Source organism: Leptodactylus fuscus, chromosome 1 (assembly GCF_031893055.1).
Source record: "Leptodactylus fuscus isolate aLepFus1 chromosome 1, aLepFus1.hap2, whole genome shotgun sequence".
Taxonomy (NCBI): domain Eukaryota; kingdom Metazoa; phylum Chordata; class Amphibia; order Anura; family Leptodactylidae; genus Leptodactylus; species Leptodactylus fuscus.
Genome location: NC_134265.1, coordinates 93,136,903 through 93,149,953, shown reverse-complemented (window position 1 = coordinate 93,149,953; position 13,051 = coordinate 93,136,903). Strand labels below are relative to the sequence as shown.

Sequence of the window (13,051 nt, the reverse complement as noted above, 5' to 3'; positions counted from 1 at the left end):
GGTCTATGTCTCTGCTCCTCTCTCCCTGGACTCCTCCCCTCCCCTCTCTATAGACTTCTGTGGGCACGTGTAACGTAACACTGGACTCGTTCATACTGTATTGACTATAACTGAATTCTAGATGCCACTACTTCTGTGTTGGCTTTTAGTATATGTAAGCGATATAGGAGTTGAATGTGTCCTCTAGCTGCTCTTTCATATGTTACAAATGGCTTTTGTCTTGTACAGAACCGAGCTGTGGGAAGACCTAAAGGTAAACTTTCCACTTCTCCTGCTGTGAAATTGTCTGCTAACCGGACCAGTGCTGGAGCACGTAGGAGACGGACCCGCTGCCGCAAATGTGAAGCATGCCTACGCACAGAATGTGGAGAATGTCACTTTTGCAAGGACATGAAGAAGTTTGGGGGACCAGGACGGATGAAACAGTCATGTATCATGCGGCAATGTATAGCTGTATGTAATACATCTTTTATTTATTTAAATTTTAGCTTTTTACATTTTCTTTTTCTATGCACTACGGTATTTGTCTCTGTAGATATATGGAGAATTGTAATATCTAAAAATGTGTTTTACGGTTGTACGAGGTGTATCAATTGCCAGTGGATGGATATGCAGTACTGAGTTGCTCAAACAGAGGGAGCTCTTATGGTTTACATCTATTCATTGCAATTTTGTGTGCAATAAAGTAAACTAAACTGCAGCATTCAGTATGTAGGTTAGGCTCTATTTATAACCAACTTGAGCCTTATGTGTGAGGATGATTTTCCAGTGTAAACTTCCATGTTAAGGGAAAAATGTCATGTACACCTTTGGCATCTATCAGGTGAGTAATCTTTTGCATGTTTGGTTTATACTGCATGTCAAATGTAGGACTCTAACATAATAAAATCAGAGAGTTACATGTTGGAGGTGGGCAAAAAAAAAAAAATAGAAAAAAAAATAAATTGTGGTGGTTTGTTTTGATTTTAAAGGGTTTTCAGGCAAAAAAAAAAAATAGAAAAAACAAAAACAGGTCTGTTAGTCTGATGAATAGGTTAATAAGTGTACCCAAATACCTTTTTAGCAGTGATTTCTGGATTTCATGGCATCTTATGCATTTGTTTACATGTGTATCTTCCCTCCTCTTTTATCCTACAACTACCATGATGTATTGTTCTTCACTCAGAGCTGACTCACACTACCTCCCCCTCTCTCTCCCTCCCACCCCCTCCCTGTTTCCCTAGCTAGCTTGCCCATTGTTAGCCCTTTCTATCTACGCAGGGGTTTACCTATATTATCATTAGGCCATCAGTTTTTACAAGCTGAGTACCCCCCTTTATATGGACTGGCGGCTGAATGTATATGCTGCTTCTCCATTCACAGTCTATAGGTCTGGTGGCGCCGTTTACTATGTACATATGTTACTGCTAGAAGTTCTAGGCCAGTGATGGCGAACCTTTTAGAGACCGAGTGCCCAAACTGCAACCCAAAACCCACAAAATTTTTGCGGAGTGCCAACACGACAATATAGACTTAATACTATGCGGATCCACAATTGCGGACAGTTACTGACCAAAAATTACAGTCATGTGGGGCTTTACAGAGCTTTCAATAATACAAACAACGTTGTACTGAAATGTAAAAGTCTCGGCATTTGGTACTTTGAACAATTAATTTTCACTATTTACATCGCACAGGATCTGTTTTATAGTTACCGTGTAATATTCTTACATCCTGTACTAATATCACATCTGCTATAAAACAGATACTGTGTGATATAAATAGTCAGGGGACCCCAGACAGTATTATATGCTCTGCAGTGGGCCCACCACACAATATTATATTCTCCACAGTACCACAGTAGCCCCCCAGTGTTATATGCTCCGCAGTAGGTGTCCTCCCCCCCCACAGGATTATATGCTCCACAGTGGCATCCACACACAGTATTGTGTGCTTATAAATAGGCCCCCCCCCAGTATTATATGCTCTTTAGTACACCCCCCAGTATTATAAGCCCCCCCAGTATTATAAGCCCCCCCAGTATTATACACTCCCCCCAGTATTATACACTCCCCCCAGTATTATACACCCCACCCAGTATTATAAGCCCCCCCAGTATTATACACTCCCCCCAGTATTATAAGCCCCCTCAGTATTATACACTCCCCCCAGTATTATACACTCCCCCCAGTATTATACACCCCACCCAGTATTATAAGCCCCCTCAGTATTATACACTCCCCCCAGTATTATACACTCCCCCCAGTATTATACACCCCACCCAGTATTATAAGCCCCCCCCAGTATTATACACTCCACTCCCCCCAGTATTATACACCCCACCCAGTATTATAAGCCCCCCCAGTATTATACACTCCCCCCAGTATTATAAGCCCCCTCAGTATTATACACTCCCCCCAGTATTATACACTCCCCCCAGTATTATACACCCCACCCAGTATTATAAGCCCCCCCCAGTATTATAAGCCCCCTCAGTATTATACACTCCCCCCAGTATTATACACCCCACCCAGTATTATAAGCCCCCCAGTATTATACACTCCCCCCCCAGTATCATACACCCCACCAAGTATTATAAGCGCTCCCCCCAACATCATATACACAGTGAGCCACTCATACTCACCCCTGAAGAGCCGCCGGCATCCACCTTCTTGTCACTGGCGGTGCTGATGACGTCATCGCGCCCGCGTCGGGGCAGAGGTCAAACTCTGCAGCCAGTGTAGGCCGCGGTCGCGCGATCCGCGGCCTACCCTGACAGCTTTCAGCTGTATGTGCATTTGCACATACAACTGAAGGCAGTGATCGCTCATCAACGGGGAATCCTGTACCGGATTCCCTGTTGGTGAGCGATCCGGGCGACCGCACGCGTGCCAGCATGGAGGGCTCTGCGTGCCCTCTCTGGCACGCGTGCCATAGGTTCGCCATCACTGTTCTAGGCTGACTAATAGAAATGTTCTGACTGGATCTCCACGTTCTTCAGGTGTAGGTGTTTCCATGGAGACTGTGGAGTGAAACCTTCTTGCCCATCCATTTCTCCAGTCTAACTGGGTTCCAGTTGCCATTACAGTCACTGGGGCAGTTTTATTAAAAGAAGCTGGTTTGTCATTGGTTGCTATGGGCACCTAAGACTGTTTATCTCAGTTTAATAAGTCTGCCCCATTCTGTACTGCTACTCAGGCTCCGGGCCTGTAAAGCCTCATGCTCAGTCTGTCTAGGAGATTTGCTCTCCCATACATCATTTCTGCTTATTCAAAGGTCGGATCAGATCTCTGAACGTAAGGGAAATCTCACCTGAAGTTTCCCTTTTACATTTTTTTTTGTCAGGCCAGCCATGTGAGTAAACCCATATAGAATTTCTCTTCTGTTATGTTCGAAGCCTCCTTTTGAATAAGATAGACATCCAGGGATGTACAGGAGTCCATACTTTACTCGCATTTGGAGATATTGTTAAAGAATAAGCAGAAAAGAGCTGACTCTTGAATCCTTTCATTGCTTTTCAGGCATTTGTCAGACTCTGGATCCTTGACTGGCATAGGCCCAGCCTTACCAATAGTTACACAATGCAAATTTAGATTGGCAGTCTGAAAATGGCCTGGATTTATCACAATGGCTGCTGGATGATGGATCTGGCGTATCTGTAGAATATTTAGAATGCACACATAGATAGATCGATCTTTCAGTCGGCTTAGTTTGAGACACAATTTTTCAATACTAGTTTGGTGCATTATATCTCCTTTAAACCCACCACTTTCTGAGAATCCACTAGAATGTCGAAAAAATTTGTGCCCAAACTAAATGCACCAAAGATAGACCAAGCCCATGCCAGCGTCTACAATAATACATTTGGACCATTGTATATGTCAAAACTTTTTGAGGCGTCAGAGCAATTTGTACACACTAAAATATCTGTTAAAGTATGTTATAGATTATGTAAATGGGTGTGTTTAGTAACATAGATATCCAAGTATTGTCTATACTGCTTTGACCTCACAATAAGGCAAACTAAAAAATTGTCTAAAAACTTCACTGAAGTGTGATGTTTTCTTTTTATGGCTCTTACAATGAGATTTATAGTATTGTAAGCATCTCTCCAAGTATACCTGAGATTCACATTTCATTTTTGGTTTTCTCTTAGCCCGTGCTGCCTCATACAGCCGTCTGTTTAGTGTGTGGAGAAGCAGGGAAGGAGGACTGTGTGGAAGGCCAAGAAGCAAAATTTAATGTCATGCTGATGGAATGCTCCATCTGTAATGAAATTATCCACCCAGGTTGCCTGAAGGTAGGTCAGACTGCTGCAGCATTACATGCAAAGCCAAGGTACACGTCATGGGGGTTATCCAGTGTGGCCTGAGTTATGCCAGTATATGTGGCTTACTCATGTTTTTCCTGCTGTCTTTAACATCCTGACATATTTGCTATGTAAAACTGCCCTGATTTCTGCCAGCACAGTTTTTGTACATTTGGCAGAGTTCCACCGTTAATAGTCTTGCAGAAATTATGAATAGCTTTCTGTGGCTATAATTAGTTTTTTATGCAAGTGCCAACATCTGCTCTGCTGCTTCAACTTATGTGATACAAAAGGACAGAATAATACCGTAATCATGACTTCTGCCATATCAAAGGACCTTTATAATGCGGAAAATGACTGTGCCCGTCTAAGCTTTGTTTTTAGTCTGTTTGTGAAGCTGAATGATCGACATTTCCCTTACTATCAAAATATATGAAAGTTTATACAAAGGAAAAAAAACAAACAAGGATATGTATCTATCTTACACCGTTCTTTTAGACAAACCTAGATTTTCTCTATACCTTTGCAGGGTTATACATATACACAATTCAAAATTATTAAAAAGGACCTTTCATAGGTTTCGGCACAGGCAGTTCTATATACTGCTGGAAAGCCGAGGCTTTCCCGATCTGTTCCCCGGGTAAAGCGCTATCGGTCCCGGTACTGTAGCTCTTTACAGTCAGAAGGGCATTCCTGACAGTCAGTCAGGAACGTCCTTCTTCACAGCAGCGCCTATCGCGCTGTACAGTGTGACCGGGGAGGAACACTCCCCTCCCCTCCTGATAATACTCGTCAATGGGCGAGCACTGTGAGCAGAGGGAGGGGGGCAGTTTTTCAGTCTCGTTACAAACCTAAAACCCCCAAAGTCTGATGTTTTTATTTATTTCTTTAGAAGACTACTTGTGAAGTTGCTTTTAGGTGAATAAAATATTGAATTTTTGATACTATTGTCAATAAGTTTTTGTTGGGCTGGGTGTGTGTAATTGTTGTTGGCAGACTGCTAAGATAAAGATAGTGTAGAATTTGTTATAGATCCCTGAAAGTGAAGTGTTGGCTTTATAGTGGCACAGGTCACTTTTATAGCTGATTGTATAATGTATATGTCTCTGCAGATTAAGGAATCTGATGGTGTGGTGAATGATGAACTTCCAAACTGCTGGGAATGTCCAAAATGTAACCATGCTGGAAAGACTGGGAAAGTGAGTATATAGGAACTCTTTAGCTAACATTAATTCAGTGTGTGTGTTCAGGTTAAGGCCCCTTGCAGACGACTGTGGTGTGGGTTAGTTTGCTCTCAATGTATTTCACAGATAGCACACTGACCCATTCTTTTCTATGGGCCCGTACACACAACCGTGATTTTCACGGTTCCGTGTGTGGGATGACAGTCTGTGCCGCATCAGATAGGACCGTTCCTATTTCTGTCCTATTTTGTGGTCTGTGCTTCCATGGCTTTTATTCCTTTAATGAAAGGAGCCACGGAAGCACGGCCCGTACTTTGGCTGCACACGGGGACATGCCTGAATCCCCTGTGTGCAGCCTGTGCTTTTAATTCCTGGCAGGCTGATTGCAGCTTTTGATAGAAATCCTTTTCATTTATCTAGTTATTGGTTGTTATACCACCCCCTGGTGTTCAATTAATTTCTTAAACTTTCATCTATAGCTCTGTTTACATCTTGTTACATGAGTGCAGTTAAGTACACACTGCATGAGCTCCCAGTGCATACTGTGAACATAGCCAAAGGCAACCATTCATCCAACGGAGCCCAAATGAGTTTATACAATAGTATAATGTGTCAAATGTATAGATGTGAACAGAGCATACAGTAGTGTGACCCATGCTGGTCAGAAGAATATAGTGCACCAGTTGTTAATGGCTGGCCTGCAAAATAGCAGGAATCGCACCACTAGCCATGTATATAAAAGTATCTGTGTGGTCATCTTGAACTTCTGGACATGTGTGATCATGGCCATTGGTCATAATAGATATTCTGAGAGTAAATGTTAAGACCAGCATGGGGTGTCTTATAATATGTATATAACAACTATACCTAGACAGAAGGGTGTAATTTTTTCCCCCCCAATTTTAAAGCTGTTTGTTTTGTTTTGTTTTTTTAATGATGTATCTGTGATATATAATGTTTAATCCCTGAAGAGAAGTCGAACATGACACTCTGCTTTCTTGCACCGTCCCATATAGATAAAAGGAGCAGCATTGTGCCTGTATGGTTATTTATTAGAGATGAGCGAGTACAATTCGAAGCAGCCGTTTCGAATAGCACGCACCTATAGAAATGAATGGAAGCGGCCGACACGCAGACGTTGCCGGCGGCCGGCCGCTTAACCCTCTATGTGCCAGCTGCGTCCATTCATTCCTATGAGTGCATGCTATTCGAATCAGGAGTTTCGAATAGTACTCGCTCATCTCTATTACTTATCTGTTCACACAAAACGGTACAAGGAAACTTCTCTAATTTTCAGCTTTCAATGTGGTTTTGTTTTTTCCATACAATCTGAAAATAAATGTAATTTGTACGTATGGAGTTTAATGTTTTAGGGCTATGTTTGAGCTGACTTTTTATATGGGGGGCATCTAAATGATTCAGAGCTGCAATTTTACTAAGCTGGCAATCGAGACAACCATAAAAGTTAGTGGTCTGGCTATAAAAGATGAACTCATTTCAGGCCAAAGTTTTCTAGTTCTCAGTGCTAAAGCTTTAATATTGTTGCATTTGATTATGTATCAAGGTTAGAAACTCTGCTCTAGGATTTTTTATAGTCGCTGCTGAGCGAACGCTTTTGTGTCCAGAAAAAAAAAAAAACACTGGTAAAGCGGACGCTCTTTTGGTCTCAGTTTGCCTCATTAAAGTCAAGTTAATCCACTGCAGAACATGTGTGAATACCATCTTTTAGGTATTCAGGCATATCCCTTGACAGCAATGGTCAAAGTCACAGTGCTAGTGTGAACAAAGTGGAGCAGATGTATAAATCTATTTTTGTTTGAATTGCTGTTACCTTTCTTCTAGCTCTGCCAGAATTAGTATAACAGGGCCTACTAAAGGTTCACAGTTGGAAGTTCTCAAGCCCCCATTGTTGCCATGTGGATGATTAATTAGGCAAATTTGGGCAGTCTCAGCAGAGCAAACAAAGGGGTGTGATTTTGAACTCTCTAGATGCTGTCCATTCATTGGTGGACAGTAACGGCTGAGAATTGTGCTAGCTTGGTTTCAGACTGCCAACTTCGTGGCACAGAGCCTGAAAGGTGCATCTTGGACACCAAAGTGAACGGCAAGAACTTTTTGGTAAAGTAGGGGCTAGAGAAAAATACCAACTGGAATCTGTGGAGTGGTACCTAATAATAAAGAATGCAAAAAGCTGGGGATGGTGAAAGGTCCATTTTTAATGTGCAATATATTTGCTGTTACTAAAGTGTTTCACCACAGGCAAAATGATAAATTTTGTATAGGTTGGAAAAGTCATACATACCTGTCGTCAATGCTCCAGAAAATTGCTTATAATCAGAGGTACGATTTCTAGAGGTTATCTATGTTTAATAAAATATATATATGTCCTGAAGTGACATAATATAAAAAGTTACTAACCTCTGTTCCCCCAACAATCTAGTGCAGAGCCTCCAATTGTCCTATTGGTCTGTGTTCACATGCATTCAGTGGTCACATGCCCTATTACTGACATTGTACAGACCTGATGGCTGTGACCAGGTGCTGTCTGTATGTAAGCAGGGACTGAGTGAACCATCTGAGGGCCAGCACTGGATTACAGAGGGAATGGTGAGGTAAGTACTTATCCTTTTGTTATAGCATTTGCAGCTGTTTTAAACTATGTATTTATAACATGGATAACCCCTTTAAATACAAGTATAGTGTTGTCGGTCTCTGTTTTTACATGACTAATGCAGGCTTTAAAGGTTCTTTTTCCAGCTTCAGTAAATAAATGTTATTTGTATAATGAAAAGTTACACAATTTTTCCAATATATTTTCTGTATTAACTAGATCTCTGCTTGCTGTCATTCTTTGTTTAGTTCCAGCAGATAAAAATCAGTCCTTGGTCATGTGATATGTGCTTCATGGTCATGTGATGTACACACAGGTACACCGCTCCTTACCAGGCAGATGTCTGATTACTATGCAGTGACTGTAACATGCTGTGCACCTGTGTGTCCATCACGTGACCATGGACTGATTTTAAGCAGAATAAATGACAGCAAGCAGATATCTAGAAAACAGAGCAATATACAGTATATTGGATAAATTGTACAACTTTTCATTATACAGACTATAACCTTTATTTCCTGAAACTGGACAACCCCTTTAATAGCAAATGATTTGTATTCATGCAAACTTCACTTTTGAAGCTACATTGACTAGATGTATAGTAAAACGCCTAAATGGAAAATAATTTTTCTGGGAACACTGAACAAGCAAATTGCCTGCAGACTCCAATCTGTAAAGAAGACTTGTGAGGAAAACTGGTGAGGATTGGGAACTTCACAAGCAGCCGGGTCAGTTCCTTCTCTTTATGACCGTGGCTAGACAAGTATTCAGTGTAGCACAAAAGTGGGGCCACATGTGTAAGCATAAGATATAAAGTCGTTTGTGTTTTCTCACTTTTTGGCCTACAAGCAAAAAAGAGGTCCAGGATTTAAATACGCCTCCAACCTGCCTGGGTCTCTGCTTAAGGAGCAAAAGATGAATAGGGATAATAAAGAATTAACAGAACTGGTGAAAAAGAAGGAACGGGAAGAGACCCCCAGGCAGAACCCGGAGGAGCCACCGAAAAAGAAAATTCTGGAAGGCATTGTAAAACGCAAACCGGAAGATGGTGTTTTTAAGAGGAAGAGACCACTTGAAAAGAATTTGGATCCTACAGTCAAGAAGCGGGTTAGTATAGATGAGCATGTGGATGTGAAGGGCTTTTCTATTACCAAAAAAATATCAGCTCATTGTTATTACACAGTGGAAATGTACAGTGACGGCCATCTTACTTTGACACAAACTTATTATGGCTGACTTTATAGAAATGTAGAAACCTTCAGCCTGCATGCGCCAGGGATCATTCCCAAAGTCAATCTGGTTATAGACTTCAAGATCTTTCTGTGATCCCGTAAGTTTTGCGATTATTGTTTTGATCAGGAGACTTATTCGTAAAGGGTTATGCACGATTATAGCCATGATACATAGCCATGAGAAATGAGATGAACCATGTAAAATATTGTAACCACATTGACTCATTTGGATTTTCTTTGACCATAGTAAAACATAAAAGGGTTTTTCTGCATCACTAATATTGATGATCTAGCCTTAGGACAGGTTGTGAATGTCAATCCAGTGGTAGGCCAAATACATTTCAGTCAGCTGTGTGAGTGGGCTGCCGTGCTCCAGAACACAACTGCTCCATAAACTGGGTAGTGGCAGTGAACACTACAGTGTCGCACCCACTTAAGTGAAGCAGTGGTCATTTTAAGGGACCCACCAGTCTGTTCCCAGAGAACATTTTTAATGGCATATCCATTAGACGCATCAAACGAGGGTTTTTGTTAGGCAGAAAAAAAATCTACTTCAGGAGGTCTTTTGGGTTTTGTTTTCTCTTTTTAAGGTGTCTTGTGTTATCTTTTGTGGGTCTTTAGCAGACATTTGTTTACTAAAACCTCTTGTGTATTTGCAGGGTTTTTTTTGTTTGTTTTTTTTTGTAATATATTTATATTTTTTTCCTTTTAGCTGAAAAAAATCTGCAACTGCCTTGCCTTCAAATGAAAAGAGAGGAGTAGTTTTTAGGTGTTTTTCAAAGTCTGCTCCAAAAACCTCTTTGTACACCTGGTTTTCTGCGGCAGATTTTGAGGAGTTTTCAAATGGAATGGGGTCGGCTACAGTACCCAGAGAGGTTACCAAGAAGGGCTTGGAGTTTACCTTATTCCTATGTATAAATATATTCAAGATCAGTACAAAATCCTGTCAATTTTTTGTCTGTAACCCACTACGCCTAGAGAAAAGATTCTACATTAGCACAGTTTACATACACAGTGTTTTGGTTTTAGCCATTTATAACAAAGCGCTAAATGTATCAGGTATGGTGTTTCATTTTTTAGGTGCATAGTAGGTCAGAAGTGATGTGTAGGCTTCATAGACTGCACAATGACATGAGCAGAAACAGTCCCTGTTTACAAATGAAAGAAAGGTATTTTAGGAGGGAGTGGAAATAGAGATGCAGTGAGTCAACGCCTTGGACTATCGCTGTGCACGCTGACCACAGGCAGTACACTACCGGCATGCATGATGTATAGTCGGATAGCAATGTGTTCCTGTCTTTACCTGTGTCTACTTCATATTGGATGGATTGGGAAAAAAAAATAATCTATGAACAGTTTGCTGCACTTAAATAATACATTTACCTTGTACTTATGTAGTGACACTGGTAAAGTTCTAGGCCAGAGCCGGCTACCCAGGGTCCCCATTTGACTTTTAGTCCCGTCTCATAACTTGTACGTGGTGTCTTAGGGATACTGAATAGATCCAAGTATCTGTCCGTGTCAGCATCCACAACCTGAATTTTATAACAGTAGCTGCAAATTATTAATATTAATAAATTTTCATATAGAAATATTTATATAAATAGTATAAATATTAATCTTATTTTTTGAAGCTAAACACTGTAAGCATTGAACTGTTACAGGACAGGGAGTGTTGACATGGGAACACAGATCAAGGCCTGTACTTGGGGATGTGTATTATCTCACACAATAGATGTGCAGTAAAGACATTTAATATAGTTTCCTGTTTTTAGTAGTATGGCCATACCTGGTATGTAATGATGTTCTTTCTTTCCTTTTCAAGCTAAAACATGGAAAAGAAGAGAAGCTCTTCAAGAAAAAGGTATTTTTGTTTCTGAGGGGATATTTTATAAGAGAATGTCTTTTTGTTTGTTTGTTTCTCTCCTATGTTAGCGGAAGTTTTCAGTATGTTGATACAGCCATGTACCCTGGAGGGTTCTCAAAAGTAAAACGCAAAAAGGGATAACTCTAATCTTTTACTTTTATTTTAGTTCAGTTTTAGTGTAGCCTTTTTGGATTTTGTATTTGATACTTGGATGGATGGATGAGGGGAAGGCGTCTTCAGCCTTTGTTTCTCCTCTTTTTTTTTTTTTTTTTTTTTTTTTTATTTTTTTTATTTGAATTCTAAGCAAAAAGTAACAATTTTTTTTGGTTTTTAGAAGAGACCTTGGAAGACTCCTGAATCACTCATGGCCAAAACATTAAGGCGTATAAAACAAGAACCTGATGATGACTTACAAGAAGTAGTTCCAAAACCTAAAGAAAGTGACCAGTCGAGATCCAGCTCACCAACTGCTGGCCCCAGCACTGAAGGTCCAGAGCTAAAGGAAAAGAAGAAAAACCGAAGGAAACGGAAAGTTCCTAACAAAGAATTAAGTAAAGAATTGAGCAAGGAACTGAACCAAGAGATACAAAAAACTGAGAACAGCTTGGCTAATGAGAACCACCATCCCATCAAATCTGAACCAGAGAGTGAGGGCGAGGAGCCCAGAAAATGTATGAACAGTAATGGGGAGAGGATGCACTGGATCCCCAAACTGAATGGGACCCCAAAGGAGTACAAGCATCAGCCTTTCCCAAGCCCAAGAAGCACACCAAGGGTTGTTTCCCGCCCTCCACCTTCCTTATCACCTCCTAAATGTATGCAGATGGAGCGCCATGTAATAAGGCCTCCTCCAATAAGCCCTCCTCCAGATTCCCTCCCTCTGGAGAATGGAGCAACTCATGTGATGCAAAGAGAGGTCTGGATGGCCATCTTTAGCTACCTCAGCCACAGGGATTTGTGCATCTGTATGAGAGTCTGCAAAACATGGAACAGATGGTAATCCATTTTCTTATTTTCAGTGGCTACTCTGTGTGTCTGTGTGTGTGTGTGTATATATATATATATATATATATATATATATATATATATATATATATATATATATATATATATATATATATTATAATATACGGTTGTGTTTAGTACCCATTGGGGAAATTTTATTATTTGCCTATTTTCTGTGCCTTTCTAGTTGTTTGCCTTCCATCTGTGTATTTCTATGCGCCTAAATGAAGAGGTGCACAATTTGTAGTAAGTTGTGCACAAATTGACCTGAAGATGAAATTGGGATAATCTTCAGGCGATCTTCATCTTTGTTTCAGATATTTTTGGTTTTTATGCTGCCCATGTATTAGACTGCAGTTGCAAATTGAAAAAGAAAAAAAGCTCCATGTTATAAATATATTGTAATATTTTACTCCAGGTAAAAATCCAAAAATGCGCAAAGTGTAAAAGTTTTGAACATAGACCCAAAATGTAAAGCATTTAAAAAAAAAAAAAAAAGGTTCAGAATAAGGGAGCGTTCACACTACCGTCGGTGTCCGACATGTAGTGTCCGCTCAAAATCTGTCACGGACATTAGGAGCGGACACTAGCTGTGTCTGTGACACCTGTCATTCATCTCAATGGGCATCGGGTGCGTTCTTTTGCACTCCGTGCCCTTCCTTCCCTGTCCGCAAGTGAAGATGTCCGACTTCTGAAGCGGACAGAGGAACCCTGCATGCAGGGTTTTTCTGTCCGCTTGAGAAGTCGGACATCTTCACTTGCGGACAGGAAAGGACGGGCACGGAGTGCAAAAGAACGCACCCGATGCCCATTGAGATGAATGACAGGTGTCACGGACACAGCTAGTGCCCGCTCCTAATGTCC

At 40.8% G+C, this 13,051-nt stretch overlaps 1 protein-coding gene across 4 annotated transcripts in view; it reads left to right on the top strand.

The window, feature by feature from the left end:
* The window catches only part of KDM2B (lysine demethylase 2B), a 76,016-nt gene that overhangs the window by 54,993 nt on the left and 7,972 nt on the right, over window positions 1-13,051 (top strand). For all 4 annotated transcript variants that reach the window (XM_075273199.1, XM_075273209.1, XM_075273217.1 and 1 more), the window contains 6 exons: window positions 229-453; window positions 4,136-4,279; window positions 5,401-5,487; window positions 8,933-9,190; window positions 11,141-11,179; window positions 11,517-12,178. In XM_075273199.1, coding sequence (XP_075129300.1) covers window positions 229-453; window positions 4,136-4,279; window positions 5,401-5,487; window positions 8,933-9,190; window positions 11,141-11,179; window positions 11,517-12,178 — 1,415 coding nt within the window. The remainder of the gene's footprint in view (window positions 1-228; window positions 454-4,135; window positions 4,280-5,400; window positions 5,488-8,932; window positions 9,191-11,140; window positions 11,180-11,516; window positions 12,179-13,051) is intronic.